Genomic DNA, 22657 nt, shown 5'->3' with positions numbered 1-22657 from the left:
TATTTTGCAGGCTTAAGCAGAGACGAAATTATGGTAAATTCTTAAAAACCATCAAAGCAACAAAACTACTAACAACAAACATTAAAATATTTTAAACATGTAATTGCTCTGTCGGGACAGCATAACATTTATTTGTGCCATTTTTCAATCAAACACAATAGCCACAGTTTACATCTTTGCAATCACATTGAACAAGAGCTTACCTGTTACTCAAATCATGTACATGACGACTGACCGTGCAACAGGAGGCGGAACGAGATAAGCAAAATCTCTGAGTACAGCATTACATTCTTTGTTCACAAGATTCTTCGAACAACAGAGAGAGAGAAAAAAAAAATATCAAAATGAAACTGATTTCTTATTCAAAGCGGAACATCACGCTGATTCTCAAATAAGAGCAAGTACATCATGTGATCCTTCAATTCAATTGTTCCTCTCTCCCACTTAAATCCCCTGCTAAGGCATTGATTACAGCAGCTACAGTATAAGACAGCATTTGGAAAATACAGGCACCGATGAACGATATTTATCCACAGCAACAGCCGAATACACAAGTCAAACTTTATATACAAGCTCGTTATGTACACTAAATAAACTTAGTAGAGTAGTTGGACATATAAGTTTATTTACTTACTTGTCGGCAGTTGAAAAATTTGATTTATCCGACACTTTTGTTTTGTTAAACATGATGCAGGAGCCAGGAGCCAGGAGGTAGTTATTGTAGTTTATCATGGTTATAGACTAATAACAAGTTAACAATAACCTAGTTCTGCCTGAAGTAAAAAAAAAAAAATTACTTTTCTGTATGACTTATTATGTTCATTTGTATATTCCACGTTACTGGGATGAAGAATAACTATGGGCAAACCAGAACTTAGCATCAGTCACATCAACCTGACAAAAAGCCATTTAGATGTTCTGGAGGTTGTTGCATAGAACACAAGTTATGCTCAATGTCGGTTTATAATCACATTTACAGTCACAGTCACAGTGACTTTAGCATCAGCCTCGTTTCTGTTTCAACTTTCTGTTTCACTTAAAAAGTACTAGATCTGCAAGTCTGACTGTTTGGGTTTGGGAATTAGTGTACGTGCAAAAAACGACGAGGCATGTACTGGTAAACACACGACATCCAACATGACAATGTGACATCTCCATCAGTGTCAGAAGTTTCTTTTAACCACATCGTGGCAATTCTCCATGTTGAAGCTAAAAACAACCAAAAAGTGAGCATTTACACATTTATTTGTTGTTGCTGATTAAAACACCTTACGCAGTGTTTGTGTTATTAATTTACATATGTTCAACAATCAATCCAAAAGTGTATTTGAATGTTGAGTTATGAAAGAATAACTTTTTGGGGATTTAGGAATCAACCTTGTTCTTTCTTATTTCACCCTGTAAAACCACTAAACCATGCCTGATAATGTTTTGATATGTGCTGAAGCAGGCGAGCTGTTTCCAGTCTTAATGCTAAGCAAACAGCCTCCAGGCAGTCGCTTCACATTGATTACACAGAGATGAAGATAATTCTCTAAACCTTTGCCGGACAGTTAATTAACCCATGAAGGTCAAATCTCAGAACAGAGCGACGACTCCTTACAAGCGCAGGAGAGCACGGCGGTGTCCAAACTCACAGTCATGCTGGGCGAGAACAACGGGATGAAGGCGTTGGAGTCCTTACCCTCCGCCCGAGCTCTCGAACTGGAGATGGTGGTATCCAGTAAAATCTTGGGGAAAGGTGGCGAGTCTCTGATGGAGCTGTTGTCCTCCGGCTGGGGGCACATGAGTTCTCGGAAAGACTCCCTGAATCGCGTGGAGAGCAGGCTGTAGATGATGGGGTTCACAGCGGAGCTGAGGTAGAAGAAGACGCCGGACAGGATGTGGACGTACTGGTAAACGTTGTGCATCAGGTCGGTCCACTGGCTGATGGAGCTCCACAGCAGGCGCTCGATGTGAAAGGGCGCCCAGCAGATTCCAAACACGGCCACCACGATCGCTGGGGGTCCGGCAAGTGAGAGAAAGAGTTCCGTCATTAAAGGTGCAGTTTGTAGAATGTCTTTCATTAAGCACTTTCACAATGAACTGTTGACAGGAAACCACAGGTATCACTCATGGATCTCTGTGTTGTGCTGTGGATGTGTGTACTGAAGTTGAATCTACTGAATCTAATAAAAAGTGGCATTACTTCATAACAGTGATGATGAACTGTGTCATGTTATATACTGAAAGCATCCATTGGGTACACTGAGAGTTACTACACTGACAAGAATCAGAACAGCATTTGTTGTATTTTGCATAATGCAAACCAAATTCTAATAATCCCAGAAAGGCAACCCTTATCTGAACGTTGAGCATGCTGTAACGTCAATTGATTTGTTTGGTGACACTTATCAGTTCACCAGAGTTACGTTGGAAGAAATTAAAAAGAAAGGATACGAAATATGTTTCAACTTCTATTCCTTGATCTCGCTGTGTTGTAAACTAACGATCGGTGACATCATTCAGATGTGTGTCGGCTCTTTTAGACTAAAAGTGGGTTTTTTTCACCTTTCCCACCTCATCAAACATTTTACAGGGAATTTAACCTTTAGAAAAAAAGAATTTGTAACTGCTAAGTGGTGTTCGGCGAACTGGCAAATGCTTTTACTCTGTCATTATCCCTAATGACAACCCTGACACAGCAAATGTTAAATGTTAGCTCTCATTGATTATGAACTAAAATGGGATTGGTGGTGCTCATGCAGTTGAAATGTGTTATACAGGCAAAGTCCAATCACCATGTGTATTTTATTCGTGTATGTAAGTAGATTTTTCAGGTTTTGACGCTTTAATTATAATCTTTTTTGTTTTGTTTTTTTAAGATATTTTATTTTTAAGGTCAGGGTCATGGTCAATCTGTACATCCCAGTCCTTACATCAAATAAACTGTTTTGTATTGTTCTCATCACTACAGTACTGACTAAGCAGTTGATGGTAATTGTCCTCGTGAATTTGATCAATTCAAGAGTGATCAATTTACATCAGTCATGGTCAGTAGCAATACTTCCTTTTTCCAAACAAGGTATTAAAACAACAACAATAGAGTGCACATGTGCAGCAGGGGCATATAAAATCACTGGATTATATATATTAAAAAAAAGTTCATAATACCTTGAAAAAAAAAAAGAAAAAACTTATTTTGTAAAAAAAAAAAAAAGAGAATCGAATAAAAGTTCTTTTTACTCTTTCTATTTGAGAGAGTTTCATAACCTTTACTTTTTCCTTTATACTTAACTTAAAAATTTGATTAAATACTTTTTTTTTTCTTTACACAGAGACCAATACTTCTGACAGTACTTTTGCCAACTCTGCAAAAGACAAACCTATAACCAAAAAATGCATAACTAATTTAAAAAAAGCTCATAAATTACTCACCCTCTGCAATTCTGTTACAAATGAAGAATAAAACTGATGACACAGAGTTAAAAAAAACTGATTCTCATTCAAAGTTAATAGTAAATCCTTAAATCTGGGCAGCAGAGGATATTTAGTATCATCTGGTGATGAATCACACTTATAGTCCTCCAATAATTCCTGCATAATGCCCTCTGGGAGCTCTCACTGCAGCAGGTGGACCAGACCGTTTCTTATCATCGGTGGACATATGGCATCAAGCATGCTTTGTTGGGATCTCCATGGCACTGCGCACTGCCAAGACTTGTGACAGGCATAGACATATAACATCCGTCTTCCCTCTTTTCCCAACTACAGAGTCGACTTGAATTGACATTCTGGATCATTTATTTTCAAGCTCATTATTAAAATATTGATTATTTACTCTGAGTCGTCGATTCCTTTTCACCAAACTTGTGTGGATGCACAGGTCAGCAAAAATGAAAACACATATTTCACTTCTGGATGAGAACAAATTCAGTGTCGGATGATTTATAAGTTTGGAAACTTCAGCATCTTTGCTGTTATTTATCAGAAACCCTGCATGACCTGATTCTAAATCACAGTCATATTGACAAATTACTGTTTCAGCTCTATTCCACGTATAGAAAAGTCAGGATGTTAAACACACACACACAGACACACAGACACACAGACACACACACACACACACACACCTACACACCCACACACCCACAGGTAAGTTCCCTCTCGTAGACGCCATACGCCGTGGTGAAAATGTGCGATATGCAAACAGAACGGAATTGTGAATGCTGAAGTAAAGCCTTCAGAAAGCATCCAGGAATTATGTTCCAGAGCAGAAGAATCATATTCAAAGAATATTAATGGATTGATTTAGCAGTGACCTGGTGACCTTTTACCATAATTAGCTGGGATTATCTTCAATGACCTGTGACCTGAAAAAGGATAAAGCTGTTAAGAATACTATTACTGATAACTTTGAGCAATCTTTTTTCAGGTTAATTTATTTTAATAAATTGAACATTAAATTAAAGTAGGAGACAGGCTTGTCTGAATACTTTTCCGGGAAAAAAACGTTTTTTTGATTTACACACGAGCACATGCACAGACGCCTACATCCACACGAATCCAGAGGGTAAATCCAAACTCGTGATCTCCCTGAAGGACATTTAGAGTTTACAATGAATACAGATCAGATGTTAAGTCTTGTCCACACATACACATGCCAAATGAAATTGATCAATACTATATTATAAAGTACATATGTATAGTATATGGCAACACATTAACGTGCTTGTTTACATCAAGAGGTTATGTTGTTCTCCTGATGTCAAGGAGGAAATAGGAGTGATAACACACGTTTGTTTAACTGTGTGTTCGAGAGCAAGATTCTTGCTGCACAATGCAGACGTGAGATATATTCACTGAAGTCCAATGCTAAAGCTGTGCTGTGATTAATCATTCAAATTTGAATCACCATTGCAATACAAAACATATTGAGAAATACTATTGGGGACAGAGTGGAATAAAAACCACGTAACAAGCTCATTTCAATTAAAACAAAGCAATTGTAGTTTTTCCTGTAATTCCAGTGGGAAATTGACACCACCCCCCCCACCCCCACCCCCACCCCCATGTCACAATACATTTAGTTTCCAGACTAAACAGTCAACATTAGGGGCTGAAAGATGAGCATTGGCTTCAGCACTGGAGATTGAAGTGAAGTCTTAATTGGGAGGGGTTTTTTGGGGGTTGTTTTTCTTTGAATGAATATTTATGGTGCAATGGGAATGTAACTCAAATGAATGTGATCAGGAATGCGAATTTATTCGTATATTGGCTGCGCGGAGGGATTCACATGGCACCGTGGAGAAATTCTATGCGGTACATAGCATCCAGCGTGTTACAAAGAATCACTGTCATCTACCACATACCATGCAGCTATCATGACCATAAATGACTGACTAATCAGTGATCACAAGGGAGATGATTAGAACAAATATGATTATTTGCATGAAGGGCAATAAGAGATTTTCTACATTGTTCACTTCATCCTTCATTAATAACAATACAGTTCTGCTCACTGCAGTCTGTTCTTCAATATCCTATTCAGGCCATGCGCTCTTTAACATGCTATTCTTTTAATTTGTAGTTTCTTACAACATCTGACAATAAAATCTGGCACCTCAAACAGGCTTAAGATAATGCGTGACTTCCAACGTGGTACCTCCAACTAACTGATGTGGCTTAAACTAAATCAAATAATGACTCTGTCATAGGACTGACCCACAGCCAATGAGGTTCCTTCCACAGTCCAAAAACGTGCATGGAGTATTTGGTGACTCTGAATTGCCCGGAGATGTGAAAGTGAGTGTGTTGGGTTGTCTATCTCTCTCTGTTTGTTCTTTGACGGATTGATGACCTCTCCTTAGGGTGTACTGTCCTGCCAGTCGTCCTCTGAGGTTGGCTCAAGCCCCCGCCCATGACCCTCAACTGTGCAAAGGACCACAGAAAATGGAGGGACAGTCAAGGAAAGACCGTGGTTAACTTCATATTAACTGGGAAAATAATAATGATAATAACAGTAACCATGCGTGGACTGTTAGAAACTCAGGGGTGTGATAGATAAGTTTTGATTTTTTAATTTTTTGATTTTTTAATTTTTATTAGTTATTTTATCAGCCATGGGAGAATGGTATTTGTGAGAATAGAATATAAAACACTTGAAAAACCTAATGTCAGACCTTCGGGTGGTATATCTATTTGACTGGTGGTCTAAGTCTTTGCAGTAAAACTTAACTCATTATGAATTTCATACATCCGTTTTCAGGAAAATGGATCCCTGTCATCCAATATGTTTTCAAAGGTTATTTTCCCGATTATGCGGACAGTTTTGTTGCTGTGCAGTTATAATAAAGTAACATCTACTTTTATGAATGATTTAGTGAAGTAGTCTACTCCTCTACATCCTCTACATCCTCTACTCATGAGAATTAATCCAACAAAGGAACAAATACAGAACTGACTCTTCAAAATGATCCATACTACAAAGGATACGTCACTTATAATCACTTCATCACAACATGACAGTCTTGAATGAAAGTCCCCATGCAGAGCTGATAAGAAAGATTATCCATGGCTCTGAATAAAGGGCTCGTGCACTGGATTATGCTGACTGAATGCTCTCAGAAATGAGCAAACAAGAAATCTCACAGAGATTATCCGTGACTCAAACGAAGGCCTTTAGCGATCGACACATTCATGCAAACAATTGTCGACCTTGTGTCTTTATTGACGATGTTTTTTTCCCCTCACACACCGTCTTTCGAGAACATGTCTTGGCACTGACAGCACAGATTAGGGGAAAAGTGTCTCCAATTCACAACATCCTGTCAGAACAATTGATACTTTCTAAGAAGATAAGGAAAAACAAAAAGACTCACAGAGCATCTTGATGACCTGCCGTCTACGCCCATTTTCCATGCTGATGTTCCTTCTGGTGTTCCCAGAGCAGTTCTTTCCCAGGTTCTCGCTGGAGTGCCGCTTCTCCCGGCCCAGATGAAGGCCCATCACCAGGTACAGCATGCTAATAATTGTCATGGGTACGAAGTAGAAGCAGACCGTTGTGATTTGCATGACCATGTTGTATATCCACAGGGGCTTGAGCACGGTGCATATGGCCGACTCCTCCATCCTCTCTGGTAGGTAGAAGATGCCATGCAGTGAGGTGTTGGGGATCGCGCAGACCATCGACACCACCCACACGATGGTGATGACCCGCTTGGCGTGGTGGTTGGTCGACAGGTATCGGGTTTTGAGCGGATGAACGACAGCTATGTACCGCTCCACGCTCAGCGCTGTGACGTTGAGGATGGAGGCAAAGCAGACGGTCTCAAAGAGGAAGGTCTTGAAGTAGCAGCCCCCTTCTCCAAAGGGGAAAGGGTAGTTCTGCCAAAGGTCATAAATCTCCAAGGGCATCCCGAAGAGGAGCACCAGGAGGTCCGACAGGGCCAAACTCAGAAGGTAAAAATTGGTGGGGTTGCGCATCTTCTTGTGTTTCGCTATCACAGCACACGTGAGCAGATTTCCAGACAAGCCCGTGAGAAAGATGACGAGGTAAACAATGGTCACTGGGAGGAAAAAGGGCGATCGTTTTGGACCCAGTATTTCTAAGAGATTGACTTCAGAGGATTCTTCGCTGGTGTAATTCGCAGAGTCATTCAGTGGCACACTGGTGTTGTGGATCAATTTAGATACATTTAATGAGGAGCTCTGCAGAGAGCGCTCCATTGTGGAGAGGAAAGCTGGAGGAGCAACTTCAGACGTCAACGCATCCTCTGGAGACCAGCTGGAAAAGAAGAATGAAAATAGTGAGCTCGTATATGAAGCTCATTGGAGGTCTTGTTCTTCTTTCACAATTAACCTTTCACTTGATTCAGCTTGACGCCTAATTATGTCTTACCTTGAAGCTTTAGAAGTATTGTTTATTTGTTTCCACACTAGAAATTAAGGATTTGAGGAATTAGTACAGCACTGTAACTGCAATTGATGACTGATATGATTTTGTTTGTTTATCCACTGGTTGTATTGTTGACAAGCTCCAAATTGTTAAGGTACTAAGTTTTCATAAAATAAACAAATTCTTTTTTTTTTTTTACTTCAGTTCAAAAAGGGTGATATTAGTAAATGTACAATTGAAGTCATCAGTTCAAACCTTCAGGTGTCCACTTTAAATCATCTCATAGAGAAAAGCAGCATATCCCTGATTTTGAGAATCTGAATCTGATGACAGCTACAATAGCTGGGCAATATTTTTTTTCACATTTACACTTCAGTAACACAACTTGTAGTATCATACAGCAACAGCAGGTGTTTCAGGCAAATGCAAACCTGCAGGCAACATCGGAGCCAAGTGTTCTCAATGCATAAACATAATAACCCGATAATGTCAGGAACACCTGCCGCATAAATGTCTTTCTGAATAATTAAAGGTTGAATCTGTTTGTTTTGTATTTACTCCGCAAAGAAGACAAGCTATTTATTCACCCAACTTGTGCAATGGCAGCAACTTTCATTTTCTGTTTCCTTTAAGGAGACATCGAGAGGCAATCTAGAGATAAGCAGCAGCAATAAAAGCGATTAACAAATGTTGTCACTTTTGCTTTAAAATATCACAGGTTCAAAGAAGCCAAATTCTGCTTAAAGTCAATGTTCTATGGGGGTGTCTTTCTACCCAGTTGATTGGAGAATACTGCTGTTACTGCCACAGTATTCTTGTTGAAATCATTCTCATCAAAACTGAGGATTATGTGCATTTCAGACAGAGCACTGATAGCTGCTAATAGCTTTTTTTAATGGAAGGTTAATTATGTTCCAACATGACATGCATAGCCCTGTATATCCAAGATTATGTGACTAATATGGCGTAAGTCCCTTTAACATTTCTATGGAGATCTTCAATTAGAAGTTAATAAAACATGCTGAAAACTGCCCTACATTTCTAGTTCTAATTATACTAATAATAACAAGCTTTAGTTTGGTAAATTCTAAAAAGCATCAGTGAAAAACTAAATAAACACAATAACAGGAAAAAAAACCTTTGTAACTTCAGTTCAACATAATTTTGCGTTAAAATTAAATCCTCACCTTTTTGCTGCTGCTGCTGATTTGCAGGGTGCTTTTTTTTTTTTTTTTACAGGGTGCTCTCCGGGTGGTCATGATGAGGACATGAGGGAGCGAAGAGCGCAAAAGAGGCGCACAAAAGATGCTCGGGTGAATACGAACGCTGATTGACGTGCGTCCTGCAGATCCAGAGGAAAGGAGACACAGAGGAGTGTCAGTGCGCTGCAACCACCACACAGACGTATGAAAGAGAGAGAGAGAGAGAGAGAGAGAGAGAGAGAGAGAGAGAGAGAGAGAGAGAGAGAGAGAGAGAGAGAGACAGAGAGAGAGCGCAGCTGCTTAATCTAACCTGGATGCTTTCAATTAGACACAACGTCCATGCGTGCAGGAGCAGTCATTCATAAAGACAAAAGGCCAGGAGGACGATAATAAACAGTGTTCTTTTTTTCCCGCAGGGCTGTAGGACTTTGAAAAAGTAAAGAAGAAAAGCTTTTCTTGCATGACGCATGGCGGCGCAGTGGTGTGCGCCTCAGGCCAGTGTGGAGTTTACATGTTCTCCCTGTGCTATTGTATTAAAAAAATAATAATAATAAAAATAAACTGCATAATGAGGTTTATTTGTCACAGTAAATTGTGTGTGTGTGGTGGTCTTTCTCTGTGCTGGATAGACTGGCGACCTGCTTCAAAACAGGATAAAGCTGTAAGGAAGATTGATGGATGAAGAATAAGAGGAAGAAGTCTGTCCTCACATTTATAGTTTTAGGATAGCAGAGGAGGTTGTTTCATCTTGACCACCTGAGCAAGTTCATCATTAAAAGTTAAATTTCATATGTCTTTATAAATGTTGACATCTAACTTATTTGCTGTATTGGTTTTTTTTGTTTGTTTGTTTTCTGTGCATTTGAATTGAATTATTACAATTTTTCTTTTAATTGTTTCAGAGTTAAATGGCATGTGATTGAGGCCCGTTTACACACAAAGTTTCGTGACAACACCTAATCCGTTAAAAATAAAAAAAAAAGGAGCGTTTACACTCCAGCAGCGTACACAACAGACGGTGGTGTAGTTAGTATGCCGGGCCACGGGAGGGCGCTGCTGCTTGATATTGTAATGAAACCACACAGACGAGTGCAGAGAAAAATACGCTATAAACGTGAAGAAAATGGAGCGAACCTGACATTCTTATGGACTGATGACGCATCGGATGCTATCAAGGGTGAGTCTCTAATATAAAACTACTGATAAAACTCGAATACGGACCGCTAGTAATACCACTACAGTCCACCATGTTTGTTTACAAGTGGATGAGCAGAAGGAAGGGGAGGGAGGGGGTGAGATATGACCAAGCGCAGTAAGAGCGCTCCATCACACCATAATGTTGGCATATGGTACTCATACTTGTCTGCTATAAACAACATAAGCTTGCACTTCTGCACCATCACAGATTATGTAAATTAATGTCAAATACAAAGAGGCAAGTTGTTATAACCCACCGTGTTACTGGGGTGAGTTGTACCACTACTTGGGGATGGCTGTAACAATGAAATTATTATGCTTAAGACGGAGCCACACTGACAAATGTATGGAAGCACTTTAATGAATAAGAAAGAAGAAACCATAAACTTGTTAGACTACAATAATAATAACAATAAAAGACATAAAAAGTGTAAGTTAAATAAAATAAAAATGAATAGGCTTCAATAAAATAAATACACATAACATAAAATAAAGAATAACACAGTATAAACTGGTTTGTGTCGTGCACGTTATGTAGCCTAGAACAGGTTAATGCGAAGCAGCATTTAAACACTTGGAGTTGGAACAATCAACAAACCATTTTGAACCGTGTGTTTTTAAGGTAATACGTAATTAACTACTAACTGCCAAAGTCATAATACATATGTTTAATTGGATAGCCACTTGTGGCAAATGTAATTGTTCTTGCCTGGTGTAATGAATGGTGTTATTTCCCACACTATGTGGTCCCTGAATGCACCATATAACAACGCGAGATGTACGGAGATCTCCGGGACAGTTCTGTTTTTTGAGCATGTACAATAAACGACCAGCTCTTGTTCAGTACGTGTGGTGGCGCTTATTTATGTCAAGACGACATTACACCTGGGGTGCAGGCTTCATGGGTCTACAATCTACAATGCTGACATCTGATCCACTGTAACACTTTATACAAACCTTGACAAACCTCCATGCCAGGCGGAACATTACAGAGCTTAGCGCTTTTTTAGCATTTAGCTTCAAAGCCAGCTCTAATGCATCACATCAAATAAAACTAGAATCTACTACTTGAGCTTATGTAAGTGAAACAATTGTATCTACAACACAATGGACACTATGCAAAAAAAAGAAATGTCTGTGATTAAAATCTTTATTGGTCAAACTGAGAACGTCACAATTATCCCTTTGTTTATTTACCATTATTTGATTCACCATCCCCGGTCTCCCCTACTCTTCTCCTGGTTTCCCACACAGTCTAAAATAGCTTTTAGGTATCTCTCTGGTTGGCCTGTCTATATTTAAATTGTTGACTTGAATCATTTAGTCAAGGTGTCATGTCACACATCAGGGACCACTTTGAGTCTGTATCTGTGTATTGGTGACCTTTTCCATGATGCAACCTGCCTTTGACCTTTGTTAGCCGGAGTCGACTCTTGATTCACTGTTTTTCACGTTAAAAGACGACCTGTTCCTCCGATCAGCGGCTGCTGGTGTTAAAACCAGTTGAAGACTATGTAGCAGTCCTTGCGTGTAGATTTTAAAATTGTGTGCAGCCTATGAATTTATTGTAAAGTTAGGCATGTGTAGTCCTGTTTGAATAAAGGGAGTCTAGTATGTTGTAGAAATGATCAAAAACCAAAACATTTAATTTTTATTTCTGAATCACAATCCATTCTATCAGTGTTTAAAAAAAAAATACAACATACATTGATCAGCTTTAGCAGGTAGCGTAAATAACAAAATATATATTCGATGTAGGGAGGATGGCTGGGACAATGTCGCCACTCCATTAGAGGGTGAAAACAGACAAACGCACATGTTCACACCAGCAGTCAATTTAGAATCGCCATGTATAAAACATCGATTTGTATTCAGTCCACCTTCAGAGGCAGTCATCTTAGCCACTACAGGGACACTCTGAGATCTGATTTTTTTTTTTTTTTTTTTACTTTTCCATTTGTATAAAGTACCTATAAATTACCTGCTCAAAATAGAACTGCAACATCTTGGCTGTGCTTCAGACGTCAGTTTTCCACTATCCCTGCAGTAAAGGCTCGTCTTAACCAGTTCACTCCAGAGCCACAATTCTTTCGTATTCATTTAGTATATTTGCACTATATAGTGCACTTGGACAAAACATAAAAGCCACGTCTGGAAAGGCTTGAAAAATCCCAAAGTTCCACATATCACCTGCCAGTCCACAGCCAGCCATCTTAACTCTTCCACAGCGGTTCTGTGGCCTCTTTGGGATACATAGGGCACATTTTAAAAATCTACATATTAAATAAGAATGCAGGCCCTGCCTACATCAACAGTGGGGCTGTTTCTTAGAAATAGGCCCAGAAGAGAAAAACCTCTCAGCAACCGAGGGCCGTGGGTTTCCTCAGCGGAGCAGAGTTTTCTGATTTGCATGTATAAATTGCAGAAGTGTGGAGAGAGTGTGTGGAGCTTCATCTCTTCGACAAACTTCCTAACTTTTTTCTTCTTTTTTTTTTAATATACTACATATTTTCACTAGTTATTAACATCCACTCATGCAATCTGGAGTTAGTCACCAGTTAACATGGAGAGCCGGTCCAAAACATCTCTTGAAGTACACAAGCTCTTTTTAGTGTTCCCTGCTTGTTATTGCTTTGAAACATCATGCCTATTACACATTGAAGTGCCAATATGAACTACACTGCCAGCCTGGTGACTGATGGTCTTTGATTATACCCCTCTAATGGAACTTTTTTTGTTTTTCTTGCACATGTGCTTTCATGCTGAACGAACAGAAACTATGGCCACTGCAGATCCCAGCTCTTGTGTCTTTACAGTTTAATGTACAACAATTGGCAAGTGTCCAGGGAGCTTAATCAACTTTTCCTGATGATAGTAATTTCTTTCAGTGACAGTAAAGGGGGTTGACATGGTAACACCCACAATGCAGTGTTCCTGCTCACTTCAGGCCAAGGTTGACTGTGTGAGGGCAAATGAAAGGGGTAAGGTTGAGCTCGGCGTGGCACTTTTCATTTGTGCCGCACAATAAATGGTTTCCATTCTTCTTGTCTGTCAATGTGCACCATTAGCCTGCATCTTAAACAATATTGCATGTGCTCAGTTTAACTTTACCATCCTGTCAGGGTTGTGCAGAAATGCTTCAATTGATTTTTTAACTTTACAGGCAGATAGACCAGAACCTATTGATGTTCCCGTAAGGTAGCCCTGAATGTGAAGCTTCTTTGGCCTTCATATGTCTATTGAGTTGTCCAATATTTAATGCATTCATAGACGACGACTTAATTAAAAAAAACTAAAATCCAATAATTTTTCACAGCTCGAGACACAAAGTGGTCCCTGATGTGTGAAGCGACACCTTGATTAAATAATTCAAGTGAACTGTCTAAATATAGACCCTTATAAAAATATTATGAGCTGACCAAAAGACTTGACTTGACCTTGGGATGACTGGAGGATGAACTGTAAGTCCACCTGTTATAATTAAAGTGTACCGTAGTTGGATGAAAGCGCTGCAGAAATGACTCAGTGTGTCCCCGAGGAGGTATTTTCATATAATGGATATATTGATACCAGTTTGCAAACTTGTCCGTCGGCGTGATTAATGCGACTATCTGTTCTCCTTTCTGAATCATAAATTCAATACAAATCCATCTGGGCAAGTTCTTTTTATTTCAGTCATTGTATGGCAGGGATAAATGTAATTTCTCTTGTCATGCACAATGTTAATGAAGAGTGTTTAAAAAGGGACATATTACCCAAACAATTTGTTCTTTTTTTTTAAAATATTTGGACATTTAACATTTTAGAGAAAAGTAATCAAGCTCACTAATGTAGTACTGGATAGTGTAGCTCAGCCTTGGGAAACTTTCAACACTTTGTTAATAACAATATAAATACTTCAAAATTAATTGCAGTCACTTGTTTTATGTCGTTTTGTTTAAATGTTTCCAGCATCAGCAAATATCCCCATGTGAAATCACTATTATTTAATAAGGATGAATGGCTGGTTTGCAATGTCACCTCACAGAAGGAAAAATAAGTTTGTATTTTCCCTAAATTGGCCTCCGTATGTTTTCTTTAGTTCCTCTCACAAATCAAAGACATGGCCCTTCGGTGGGAACGAACAGAAAACACTTGCCCCAGTATAAAAAAAGAAATCTCTCTAATGAAATAAATGTATGAATGCATGGTTAACTCTTGGTATTTTGACCACACTGACTCTAAAATACAAGTTCACAACATCTCAGTTTGAATATCAAAAGACAAAAGCGAAAGACATGTCTGCACATAAAATCTTTAAAATAAAAAAATCGGTGTGGGCGCAGGAATTCACCTGGTGAATACAGGAAATAACTTTGAAGTTAAGTGACCATTGAGAACAACGATGAGCCGGCGTAGAGAGTAATGCGACTGTCAGAAACGACACTACGCGTGTGTCTCTCTACAAGTTGTCACTGAAAACCAAACGTGTCTTCACTTTAATTGAAACAATTCAGAACCAAATCAGAAATGTGGCCTTTTGAAATGGAGCTGTTACTGTTTGGAAAAACCTTTAATGACTCCCAAAATGTACACAGAGAAACTGCAGACCTTTGTTTTTATTATGCGAATGTTTCACGAAGAGCACTTTTCCACTGGCGGCTTGCAGCTATGGACAATGTCAATATGACCCCCCCCCCCCCCCGTATCACACCTTGATCCTCTAACGACCTACCTGGCTGACATCCGCTGACCCCGAGCCCCTCGACCGATACGGCCCTGGATATGCTGTCCTCGATTTCTCGCTGTAAAGGTTATATGCATAAGCGCAGTCAATTCATGAACATCGCTTCATGCATAATGCATTAAACTTTGCCGTCCTCAGTTGGAAATAAAATGCGACCATCACAAAAAAAAAAAAGAACATTGACAAATCAGTGCAATAACATTTGGTCGTTTTTATGGAAACAAACTGAAGCATTTCTGACTGAATATTTATTCCGGTTGCGTCTGTATCTAATGAAGCACAAATAACCTACCTGCTTTGAATCTGTTCTCTCCAAATGAAGTGTTTGACGATATAAGTCAAAGATGTTGTGATTTTTATTCAGCGCCGGTACGGGTTCATAATTTTCCTGAAATAGGTGGATAACTTCTTTCTCACCTGCATTCAGATTTCCTGAAGTGCACAGCATGAAATTGCCTGTCTAAAGCTTTTGTTTTTAAATCAGTAACACCGCCTGCTCTCTTCTTAATGAGGTACGTATTGTGAGAATAATCTTATACGGGTCTTCACCTCTTTGATTCCATCATTAATTCAATCTTCTTCTTACGAGACCAAACGACAATTGACATTGACAATGACTGTTTATTGAAAATATTGTGTGTGCATGCTTTGTTGTGTGAACTCTGAAATTCTGGTTACGTAGGAGCTCGGGACCAGACTGATTCAGGAACAATAACTGTGTCTAAGCTCTGGAAATGATGAATCGATACAAATACCTGGGATGACTTGTTGATGGAAAAACTGTCCTTTAAAACCCAAGTGAACTCACTTTGGAGGACGACTTATTTCTTTCTATTGAAAGCTCCTGAATTAACTTAATTGTGGATTCCACTTTTATGAGAATGGTTATAAATTGTTTTCATCAAGCCTCTATTAAGTTATAACCTTTGGTTGTTCGGGATACGAATAAACTGTTGAGCATTGACAAAATGTGCAGAAAACCTGCCGGCCCCCGCCCTTAATGACGAGTGTTTAGAGTGAAGTCTGTGAAGAAAGCCAGATTGATCGAAGCAAACATGCTCCCCCTGCTCCACCACCATGTCCAGGCCAGATGCAGGACTGAAATGCATAGAATGTCAGAATAGCAAGGCTTCTGGGGTTTCTCTGGCGTTCTCTGCAGGAAACAAGCTGGTGGAGGCTTGGAAAACCTTGCGTGGCGGCTTTTGTGTGTTTATCACATTGACACGAATTGCATTATTATACTGTCCCATGAAATTAAATGTAAATTGTTTTCTTTTGTGTTTTTTATTATTTTCTTCCTTGTAAAACTGTCCGGACCGTTAAGATTATTAATAGAGTATATGCATACTTGCTGGTGTATCCTGTTGAAGGGTACGGAAATTCAATTTATTTATAGGCTACAGGAAATGTCAATCAAATCTGAGAGTGAGTTAATTGAAACTTACTTAGTTACTCGGGCCCTTAGCTCCTTCTGGAGGATAAGAGTTTATTGAAATTATCTGTGAATAAGAAAGAAATGCTGTATTTTGAGAAGCAACAAGAGATACACGGTGGCAGGTAGAGTTTCAGTTAATTCTTGTAAAACGAATGTTCAGGAAGTTAACATATTATTGGATATTGTGCAGTTCCCTTGTTAACCCACTAGGTGGAGCATGGGGGTAAAGTTAGCTTCCAGGTAAATGAGACCAGGTGTGAGTGACTGGAGAGCAAGAAGTTTTAGTTATTTCTTTTACCATTTCAGTGTGACGTGTCAGTGTGGCAGAGGTTTATTTTGTTATGTTGAAATGTTGGAAACTTAGTATTGAGCTGAATAGACGACGATTAAAAACACTGAATGTGGGGAAAAGGAAAAACAATAAATGGATTGTCTTATCCGAGGGCAACACGCCTCCGAGTTTTTGGAAAGAAAGAAAGAAAGAAAGAAAGAAAGAAAGAAAGAAAGAAAGAAAGAAAGAAAGAAAGAAAGAAAGAAAGAACGACTCACACAGTAGTCTGTGGTATTGATAGCCTGGAAAAAAGGAACAGAATAGGAGAAAAAATTATTGTAAACCAGACAGAACATGAAGGGGAATATGCGAGTCAGAGAAAACATAAATGATGTGGAAAAGGCAGAGTGCCTTTGAATCACCAGGAAAGAGGTTTTCAGGATGCGAGTGAGGGTGTGTTGTTACACCCTCTTGTGTGTACCTTAATGCTGTTAGGATTTGCCAGTAAAATGAGGGATGAAGGATAAAACATCTGTTACCGTGAGGCTGCTCTGCCCTTTGTGAAAAGAGAACAAGCCCAAACAAATTCCACTTCTGAACACAGTTACTTCGCTTCGCAGTAGGATCGTAAACCTGTTTCCTTTAAATTTTACACATTTGATGAGTGAGGATTGTGAATATTGTTAGTCTTTGTCTTACAAAAAAAGATTACAGGACGAGACAAAACAGGCAATACATGGACTCTTTACATAGACGCAGAAGGGGAGCAGTGTCCATGCTTATGTACACACGTGCTCACCGTTTGGTTGAGAACTAGTCAAAATACAATTCGCTATCAGAGTATTTTATGTCCAACTGGATTTTGAATTAATGATTTAAAAAATAAATAAATAAATAAAAGATAAGAACACAATAAAATGAGCAGAGGTGAAGCCAGAACACTAATGACCAAGTCAACGTTTCTCACTGCCAGTCACCTATTTGTCTCCATTTGACACACGGGAAAAGAAAAAAAAGAGAAAAGAAGCAATTATAGCATCCATATGGTCCCACTTAAATACCGGTTTGAAAGATTTGTCAAGCAGAGCTTCCTTATTTATGTTCTTTGCTCATATAATGAATCTTTTATAATGAATATGTTCAATTATAATAACACCACTGTGCAGACACCTGCTTTTTTAATAAAACTGGAAGGATGTCTTCATTCATCAGCTCCACAATTCAAAATACAGACGCCAACATTGCAGAGTTCTGACTGACAAATCGCAGCGTCAGAATTTCAATTATTATATAGTATTTTGTCCGTTTTGACAAAACAAGCAGATGGCACCCTTTGTTGTCTTTGATAAGGAGGGAAACTTAAATAATGGTGACAATAAAATCTATCCAATCAGTGGTGCAATTGATCACAACCTTCTGTCAATGCACCGAGAGAAAATAGTGCTCCAATTGCCCCGATACCCGAGGCAGCCAACAGAGGGCGCAGTAAGTTCAAGTGACACAGACGCCAGACGCCTCCACGGAAAGCGTGACAAGACCACTGTGTGTCCAAAAAATGTAAATCATAGAGGAATTCAATTGGCACAACTTGTTTCTGTCAGTAGTCGTTAGGAAGAGCTCAAACCGCAGATGCAGCGTTGTGCACATTACGAAAAGATAACAACTTCATTACAGCGATTAGTTACAGTGGACTTAGTTGATATTTACATATTCAGTTACAGTTGTACAGTTATTCGGGACAAGTTCTTTATGAAGTTGCCTTATAATTTTGATCCTTCCAGATCAGATTATTTCAGTTGAAGCTGATCTTTGTTATTGTCGTTTGCACATGTGGAACAGCCTCCCTGAGGACTTGAGGACAGCTGGATGCAGCAACATATTGAACTGTAAAACACAAGATCTTACATTTTAATGTAAGTTTTTAACTGGTCAATTATTCCTGTTTTGGTTATTTTCTGGAGCCTTCTTTAAACTTTAACATTTATGGAGTCTTCTACATGGATGGTTGGATGGATAAAGAATTATTATGAAACGTACACTCCAAGTTTCATCCCTCAGTTGTGAGAGAAATGCTCATCTGTGCGATTTTGTCAAGTTACTCTGATTCGTTTGAAGTAACCATTCATTATTATATTTTCAAACAGAAGTGCCTCACTGATATGGGGAGGATCGTCGGCTCTCATGCAGATGGAAAGAAAAGGAATAATGAACTAATGACAACAGGAATAATAGAAAATAGCTGAGACAAATTACAAGCATGTAGAGAAGCAAACAGCTCGACTGAACAACCTTTCAGTGTGTATAAATGTCTTCACGTGCATCATATTAGGATTTATTCAGATGTCAGATTTATTAGGAAATTAGGATTAAACATTGTGCAGCGCCGCGTTTGTTTCTGGAGGTATTCCTGAGCACAACAGGATCATGTCTGTCCTTAATGCAGCGCTACCTGAGTGCTTGAAGATCAAATACGGACCTTGGACCTATTCTGAAGCACAAGGTTGTTTTCTTGTTTTTTTTTTGGTTTTTTTGCACATTCTCTAACATAATTTGTGAAATATAGGCTACCTTAGATGTGGGAATCTTCAAAGTCTCCCTAAGCATCATTTCAGGAACAGTCGACCCTCATTTCAAGACATGGTTTATCACAAACTGATTGACTCTTTGGAGTGTACATTCGTTGACATCCACCGATACTGGAAATATTATTGAGTTTAAAATGTGCACGTGACAGATGGACATGTAGAGTGTTTGTCTTCCCACTGGAAGGCTGCAGGGTTTGATTCCCGATCTCTCCATGTCCACATGTTGACGTGTCCTTGAGCAAGACTTGAACCCCATTGGATGTATAGTGCATCTTGCATGGCAGCCACATCCATTGGTTAAAGAACAGATATCCTATCTGCACCATCACACACTGGTGAGCAGTTCTCTCCAAACACAAGAACTTGGAATCAACACTCAATTCATACGCAGAGTTAGCGGTGGCTGTCGTGAGATGGACGGTGGCTGAATAGAGGAGTGGAGGGTGCACTGAAATGAGCAATATAATTTACTCTCAAATGTCTCTCACGATATGAAATAGTCTTTATATAAATATCCGTTAGACAAGGTGTGGGTTCTTTTTTTTGGTTTCTCACAGACTTCAATTCCTCATGCTGAGCCGGTGTCCTGTGATATGAATCTAGAAAAGGTCAGAACAGTTACAGAAATAGCACAAGCTAGCTGAGAACACACATACATAAAATCGAACTATTTTTATAATTATTAAATACAGTAGTGCGTGTGATACAAATTGTGTCTTAAATGTTTAGGTTATTGTTGATTCGGTCATTATAGTGTCGTGATGTATTTCACCCCTGATAATCATTAAGCGGAAATCTGATGTTCATTCGGTCACTGCCAGCAAATGCATGTTCTGCTTCAGTGCCACACTTCTCCTGGGTTTGTTTCTCACACTTTAGGTCTTTATATTGACGTTTCTTTTACCAGCGCACGTCTGCCTTTGCATTGTAGGTCTACCCTGTGTCTCATGACTTCACTCTGAGTCTGTTTGTGCATCTTTGTTGGTCTGTCTCTTTAGTTTCTTCGTCTCCTGTCTTCTAGCTTGTCCTGTGATGTCTTTATGCATTGTTCCCTGTCTGTTTCTTTTCTTTCCCCAGTATAGTCCAGACCCTGACAGCCACTTTGAAGACATGCACACACTATAGTCCCGATCTTATCCTAACCCTTTGTGAAAAAGAAGCCAAAGAAAGCTCATACATATGAAACCTTGGTTCACATAATTGCAATGAATGCACTATTATTATCAGCATAATGCATTGAGGTTATAGCAGGGCTATTCATCTTGGCATAATATAGCTTTCACAGGGCCTTCTCACAACAGTTCCGCTTATCTTTATCATATGTTGGCCTTCCTCGACACAAATCTTTTCACAGGCGGCCTTGGAAAGAGGATCTAAAATACACCAGAGACATAAATCAAAAGCCCTTGGCCGTTTCTTTGCTTTGAGGTGATGATTTACAGAAGAACAATCAGGAACATGGCATAAAGCGTGCACTGTTCCCTCAACAAAATACTGCTAATGATTCAATTTCACAAGACGAAGTGTGTTTCAATCAGTCGAGATCATATCCTGGATGCAAAACCTTGAGCTCAGCCTCAAATTGAAACGCTGTCTTGGAGTCATTTTTTCTTAAAAAAGTTGACAGCACTTAAAAATTTAATAAAAGACAGTATCTCCATAGCTGTTTCTTTCAACTCAAGACCGGTTGAATGAAAACACTCATACACTATCAAGGCTTTTTACACGTTAGAACAAAAACACAACATGACTCCAGCTAGATGTGGAATCGCTCTTCAAAATGAGTTTATTGAACAATTTTCAAATATTATCAAATCATTGGTGTTGTGTTATTTAATGTTCGGATACAGTTTGTAAGCTTGCATGCAATAATCATCCAGTTCAATCTCATCTGTCTTTATTTATAACGCATTTTTTAAAAAACTACAGGGAACCAAATCACTATACATAAAGTAAATAACAGTAAAAAGATTAATAAAAATAGATAGAGAAAGTGGTGCTATGTCAAGTTGCTCCATTTTCTCAGAACTGCAGCTCAAATCAGGCATTATTATTCTAAGAAAATATAACTGATTCTCTGTTATGGTGCAGAATTTACCGTCCATGTCAATGAGCGTCTCACTGGGAATAGAGCTGTTCAGAATAGAGCTGTTCAGACTACATTCATCCTTCGATCTTCTCCTCTTCTGATCCACATGGGGTTGCTGTGGCAGATTGGAGAACAAAGAAGCCCAGACATCCTCGCCACCCACAACTTCCTACAAGTCTTTTTTTAGAGACCCCAAGCAGCGAACACCACCAAACAAAGGATAGGATTCTTCCGGCAGTCCTGGGCCGACCTCAGGACCTCCTCGCAGTGGGACGTGGCTGGTAAACAATAACGGGAGGTGACCGAGGGGCATTTTAATCTAATTAACCACCTCAGCTTTCTACTCTCAACGTGGAGGAGTAGTACCTCGACTTTGAGGCTTTCCTGAGTAGTTGAGCGCCTCAGTATAATGTAGAGTGCACTCTACCACGCCGACCACTCGGCGGAGACACTGCGGTCCCGCGTGGACCACAGACCAAAAAAAACTGATGCTTTTAAGGTAACACTAATTTAAGGTTGAGTTTTTAGTCAAACATTTCCACCTGGTTGTTTTCCATTTTCTCCAATTATACTTCAAAACTATAGTGCTTTAGGTTAAATATGAGCTATAGGTTAATTGTTCAAACTTTAATATCATCATTCAGACTGACCTTTAGATATGATGTTTATATCCACATTATCATGGGAGTTTAGCATGCATATACCCTGTAATTGTCTGAAAACTTTGAGACTTTGATTAGTTTTATATGGTCAAAAGTTTACATTTATTAGGGTTTTGATCTAATCACTGTGGGTCATGGTCCGATCGTGGTTTTAGAGTCTCTTGACAGCTGAGCAAAACTACACTTCAATTCCTAGTATTACAAAATATCTGCAGGCTGCTTAAGACGATAGATTCACCTTCACCTTCATTTTATTCTCTCAAACAGTATGCAGTGATCATGTATTATGTTTTACCTGCTTGTTTTAGTCAACTCACATCCCTATCTGTGGCCTAAAATGATTGACTTATTACTGAATTGTTATATGTGACAATATATATATATATATATATATATATATATATATATATATATATATATATATATATATATATATATATATATATATATATATATATATATATATATATATTTATTTATTTATTTATTTAAAAAGAAACATTATGGTTTTTAATTATCTCTAGTCTGTAAATGTTAAACCCCTCGAGGCTACATCATCAATCCAACAATTTAGCTGGGATTGTTCTTCATTGTGTTTAATTTCTCACTAATAT

At 38.9% G+C, this 22657-nt stretch overlaps 1 protein-coding gene across 1 annotated transcript; it reads right to left on the bottom strand.

The window, feature by feature from the left end:
• Positions 1-1571: 1571 nt before the first annotated feature.
• nmur3 (neuromedin U receptor 3) lies at positions 1572-7707 on the bottom strand (the record flags this gene model as incomplete). Its single annotated transcript, XM_080461146.1, has 2 exons — positions 1572-1999; positions 6861-7707. The coding sequence occupies 2 exons, from the start codon at positions 7705-7707 to the stop codon at positions 1572-1574; spliced, it is 1275 nt and encodes a 424-aa protein (XP_080317272.1).
• Between the last annotated feature and the right edge of the window lie 14950 nt (positions 7708-22657).

This window comes from Lipophrys pholis (assembly GCF_963383615.2).
Source record: "Lipophrys pholis genome assembly, chromosome: 4".
Lineage (NCBI taxonomy): Eukaryota > Metazoa > Chordata > Actinopteri > Blenniiformes > Blenniidae > Lipophrys > Lipophrys pholis.
Note: the sequence above shows the minus strand (reverse complement) of the source record. Positions and strands in the feature narration are given on the sequence as shown.